Source organism: Fulmarus glacialis, unplaced genomic scaffold, assembly GCF_000690835.1.
Source record: "Fulmarus glacialis isolate BGI_N327 unplaced genomic scaffold, ASM69083v1 scaffold25860, whole genome shotgun sequence".
Classification (NCBI taxonomy): domain Eukaryota; kingdom Metazoa; phylum Chordata; class Aves; order Procellariiformes; family Procellariidae; genus Fulmarus; species Fulmarus glacialis.
The window spans coordinates 3,259-8,831 of record NW_009189946.1 but is presented as its reverse complement, the minus strand read 5'-3'; the positions used below and the strand labels follow the sequence as shown (position 1 = coordinate 8,831).

Below are 5,573 nucleotides of genomic sequence, written 5' to 3'. Positions count from 1 at the left end.
GCTTTAGTGTAGGTTCACTCCCCAGCCCTGCTTGGCACAAGGGAAATTGGTGAACTGTGCACTAGCGAAGCCTTTTTGGGGTGGAGTGGGGAACGTCAATGGCCTGATGCTGTTTTGAAAGCTGGATAAAATGGAAGAAAATGCAAAAACCTTGAAAAGACACAAATACAGGTAAGATATGGTTACGCTTCTTCACCTCCAGCGGCAGTAAGGGAGCTGGGCGAAATGCCGCCTGCTGAAGAGTGGTGATGACCAGCTCGGTTGGGGAGATCAGACCGACCACAGTTTTTTCACTAAATGTCCCATTCCCCTCCCGTCTCTTTCAGAAGAGCATCTAGGAATGGCTGCCCCGACCATCGTGACGATCCAGCCACAGCAAGGCATGGGCATGCCCGCTGCCTCGAGGAGCATATGGCAGACAGGGCTGATGGACTGCTGCACCGACTGCAGCGTCTGTGAGTGCCTCGGGAGGTCCCATCTCTCAGCCGTCAGCAGTGACGTGCTGTGGTCGGTCCCACACCCTCATGGGACACTTTTATCATCCCTGCTGCTCGGGTCGGTGGTGTGATAGCTACAGCCACGTAGCCTGATCCTCCCAGTTGCTCCTCCAATGCTGGCAGTGCTGGGCGGGCAGGCAGAGCCTCACCTGCTGTTGGGTTTCTCCCCCTGACAGGCTGCTGCGGGATGTTCTGCTTCCCCTGCCTTGCCTGCCAAGTGGCCGGGGACATGAACGAGTGCTGCCTGTGCGGGACCAGCGTGGCCATGAGGACCCTTTACCGTACCAGATACAACATCCCGGTCAGTGGTTAACCCGCCCCCTCACCATGCTGTGAGGCTGAAAGGCAAGGTGCCCCCGAGGCCCCTCTCTCTGCACATCAGGAATGAGCATGGGGCAGCAGCGCTCTCTGCTCACCATTTTTTTCACTTTCATATCCTGCATGATGCTGGGAGCACAGGACAGGGGTTGGGACACCCTCGGCCGTGCTGATCCCAGGGCTGGTGTCCATCAACACGTGTTGATCAGACACAGCTCCCTCCCAGCACCCTTCACCAGGGGCACATGTCCTGCCTTCAGCTGCTGCTGAGTGGCTCGCAGAGCCTCGGCTGCTGCTTCCCCATGCCATCCTCAATCTTTGAAAGATGGGAAAGATTTGAGATGATTGTGAGCAGACTAAAGAATAGATTAAGTAAGTTGCACAGATAAACATCTGTAATCAGATGTGGGAGAAAGGTGGACATTCGCATACAGCATATACGTGAAATGGTTTCTTCCCACCAAGGGTTAGTGCTGTCCCCAGTGCAAACCATGGAGGCCCAAGTCCAGTTTGCCCAATTTATCTCTTTCTGTGTGCTTTTTTCCCTCCCATCTTAACCTCAGAAGCCAAAAGAGAAGTAGCTATCTGCAGCTTGCAGAAAGGGTTCCCTCCTTTCTTTCCACTGTGGGGAAAGTAGTGTCTGCTACTCGGGATGCTGCAGCCAGCCAGGAAACAACGGGCACACACGTGGAATGTGATTAACATTTTCTTGGCCGAAACATGGCTTTTGGGAAGCCTCCATCCCTAACTGATTTCTTCCTACAGGGGTCCATTTGCTCTGACTACTGTGTCACCATGTGGTGCCCCGTATGCTCCGTTTGCCAAATTAAGAGAGACATCAACCGGAGGAGGGAGATGGGCATATTCTGGTAAGCTGGGTGTGCTGGTGGTGGTGCTGGTTTATAAAGCTGCCACTGCACACAGCCAAGGGGCTTCCTGGAGTCTCTCCTGCCAACGCCTGATGTAAGACACAGGGTTGCTGCAGTGGGGAAATGGCCATGGCCAGGTGACAAGAATGACCTGTCCGGCAGCAAAATGTTGGTGGGAACCTCATGCAGGCCAGGGGGTAGAAGGACTGGGGGGGGGGACACACGGTGTGGTGAGGCACAGCCCTGCTCCCTGACCTTCCTCTCCCATCCTATTGTAGATGCCACCATCTTTGCTGCGCCCTGCGGAGCCGCTGTGGGCAGGAGTCACTGCTGCCCTGGCTGTTGGGAAATGCACCACGGGGGTTTTGCCTTGATTGTGGTTGGTTCCCCCTCCCCTGGGTAACACCAGTAATAAACAGCAGAGTTTGCCTTCTTGCCTGTGTGTGTGTCACTCTTGCACCACCTGAGAGCACCCATCCTTCTCCCGCTCCATCTGTCTCAGCAGGCCCTGGGGCAGCTGAGATTTCCCTGCACCCACTGCAGAGAAAGATTTGCACTGGTATTTTGTAGTTCGGTCAGCTTTTAGAAAGGGTGTTTAATACATAGGAGGAGTCGGTGTTGCTCATCCAAATTGTAAAATTTGGAAAAGTGACTTCTGCTCCAGGGCAGAGCTGGGGCTTCCCACAGGCAGGTGATGGCTGCAGGCCACTGAGTGCCGAGTTGTCACTGCTGTGGTCGCCTGGTTGGCCGTCCTGGGCTGCTGGCCAGTCCCACCTTCCTGAACATAAAGCCACTGGGATTTTTGGCTGCCTGGCACCAGCCCACCTCCTGCGTTGCTCCCCTACGGACCCTGGGCATGAATTCCCACCCACTCGCGATTAAAAACCTGGCTGGGTCGTGGGTTGGCCAAGTCCTCTCCATGGGCAAACCCTGCCGCCTCCCGGCCTCGGCCAGGCAGAGCATGCCTGCCTGTGCTGGGCTGTTAGCGATACGCTTTCCGTCCAAAAGGTGGAGGTTACATCCACCCTCTCTCCATCACCCTCAGAGAGATGCTAAAGGACTTTTGATCCCTACAAATCTCCCCCAGCTTCACCCTCTAAGGAAATCATGGTATTTTTTTCCCCTCTCCCTTCACCTTCACCACAAACCTTGTAACGAGCAGGTAGAGGCTCTGTCAGTGCTGTGGGGTGGGTCTGCGTGGTGGCACTCCCACCTGCTTAAACCCTAGGTGGCCCAGACAGTCCTGCGGATGATCTCTGCGTTTTTAGCCTAAGAGAGGTAAAGGCCAGGAATGTGGAGAAGGGAGAGGAGAAATACCACGTTACCGCCTCATCCCAGCACAGAGTGGTATGATTTTGTAGCTATACCTCGAGGCAGCGCCTGTGTCACCCAGTGGAGTTATAGTCTGTTCTTGCTGATGCTCAGGCTTAATGAAGGAAAGGTGCCGCACCTCCAGCAGCAGATCGCTTAAGGCAGCGCAGGAGCCTGAACGCAAACTGTCCTTCTCTGAAAACCGCTACCAAACGCAGTGTGTCCCATCGGGGCTCTAGGCCTGAGGGATGATGGGGTGGGGAAAGGTGACAGGGGCAGCAGGAGCCTGGCAGAAGCAGCAGCAAGCTTGCAGCAAGCTTGCAGCCAGCAGCGGGGAAGCTGCAGTTGCGCAAAGCAGCACCTAAGCCGGCGCCTGGTCTGTTAGTCAGAGGGAGCAGAGATTGTTCACCAGGGAGCACCCAGAGCCTATAAAAGATGAGAACCAGGAAAAGAACACGTCTCCCAGGACAAGGGCAGCTCAGCCGGTGAGTATGGCTTGGCTTTGCTTCAGAAAGAGCTGCGGAACAAAACTATGGAAACTTCTTGTGGCTGAAGCGGTGTTGCTGGCGAAGGGGAAGGGGTGGAAACAGAGGTGAGGTTTTCTACCTGGAAAACTACTTCAGAGCTAAACCAGAGCGTGCTGGGTGCTGCTGACAGGCATCTCAACAGAAGTGGGCAGCAGAGGTAAAGGACGGCAGCTTTTGCACTGTATTATTTATTTGTGCACATATACATATGTCTATACATAACAAAATGCTCTTTACGACCTCGGTTATTTGTGAAACATGGCTGCGTGCACCTGAGGATCTGTTTTGTTCCCGTCAGCCATTCCAACACCCCTGGTGGTGCTGTGGAGCTGTAGATTTGGGGGCACCTGGGGTGATGTGCTGGGTGTGCTGGGCCCGGGCCAACTCTCAAGAGATGAGCGATGCTCCGCATCGCAGCCTCCATCTGCGCAGGGACATGGTGTGCTCGTACTCGGGCAGAGGAAGGGAAAGTCAGTGGTCAGCCCTGCCTGCAAAGGGCACAGTGTGTGTGTGGTGGTGAGCATCGCTTGGCTGCATTTTCACCATGCGCTGCTCTTAAGCTCGTTATCTGGCGGTGCAGGAGCACCTCCTTTGTCACGGGAAGCTGGTGGCGTCCTGCCCCCAAACCTTCTCCTACCACTGCTCCCGCACACACTTCTCCCTGTGGTCCCTGCGGTCCTGCCTGCTGCTGGGCATCCCTGTCCCTGCATGGGACCCCCATGCTGTCCCTTCCTGGCATCCCCACTGCATGGCCTGTCCGTGGTCTGTCCCCTCCCCTGCCCCTCCTGGCTCCTGCTTCTTCTTAAAGCATCCTGTGCCCAAGCTCCTCACAGGGGCTGCTGTTTTGACGTGCTATGAGGTGTTGCATTGGCTGCAGAGGTGGTGGGAATTACCTGGGGCCTCATGCATGAACAAGCAGGGACAGCCGGCCAGGGCAGGGGCAGGAGGTGTCCGGCGAGGGCCAATGGGCGCCATGGCCCCTGCTGCACCCATGGGTGGTGGGGTTGCCTGCACTTGCTCCAAAGGTCCCTGCCAATAGCCAGGTGACTTGCCCCCGAGAGGGCACAGCAGCGTTTTTGCTGCTCAACAGCCCTGTTCAGTAGCAGCAGTAAAACACCCTTGTCTGTTAACCCTCGGCAGGGGCTGGTGGCTGAAGCAATCCCACCAGCTGTCAGTTCGCCCTTCATGGCGACTTGTCACCTAATGGGAGCAGATACCAGAGTCTCAGATAGGGTCAGCCCAGCCACGCTTCCGCTGCCTGCGGAAAGCTGCAAAAAGTCATGAGCAAATCACGTGGAGACTTTTTACAAGCTTTCTTCCCTCTTACAGCGTAATTCAACATCCCATTTCCTCTCTGTGTACTACCAGGGGACAAGGGTGGGCCATATGGCAACAGGCGGTGTCTAACAACAGAGATGTGTCCGGGCCAGTCTGTAAATGATGGGGTGCAGCAGGAGCTGCCAGCAGAGCCACTGACCCCTTTGCCGCCTGTTGATAACAGTCAATACAAATGCAATGCCACAGCCTGTATCTCTCTGGTGTCGGATGTGGGTAACACGCTCGATGGCATCATCTGAGTGCTGGGCATAGTAATACATTTATTCCACCGTATTCCTTATGTTCAATACTTAAACCCTGTGTAGATGTGTAATTCTGATGTGAAAATGTTCCCTTTATAGCGTGTCAACAGAATTTACAGGGATTAATGCCATCATCCCTTGCTTCAAAACATAAATGCTTCCCCTGTTTTTCTTTTTGCTCCTCCCAGCATCCTGAAACTCAGGCGCTCCCTTGTCACACAAGGGCAGGGAGCCCCAGGGAAGGGAGGGGAGGGGAGGGCTGCTCGGGCGGGCACCCACCCGGCCATCACCCAGACAGGCAGTGGTGCTGCGCAGGCAGGACAAACGTGTCAAAGCTGGGCAGGGGCAGGCAGGACACAAACTGACCGAAGGTGCTCTGTTGAACACCCCTAATGCCCATCGTGGAAATGCCCGTGGGCTGTGCGGGGACGTGGCGGCTGGGGGGGGCCCCCCCCGGGGGGTCCGCCGGGG

The 5,573-nt window shown here is 55.6% G+C and overlaps 1 protein-coding gene across 1 annotated transcript; it reads left to right on the top strand.

Moving 5' to 3' along the window:
• The first annotated feature begins 340 nt into the window (after positions 1 to 340).
• On the top strand, positions 341 to 1,688 carry LOC104081328 (placenta-specific gene 8 protein-like). The gene is made up of 3 exons (XM_009584031.1): positions 341 to 455; positions 674 to 798; positions 1,581 to 1,688. Exons 1-3 carry the CDS (start codon positions 341 to 343, stop codon positions 1,686 to 1,688), a joined length of 348 nt encoding a protein of 115 aa, XP_009582326.1.
• Positions 1,689 to 5,573: the final 3,885 nt, after the last annotated feature.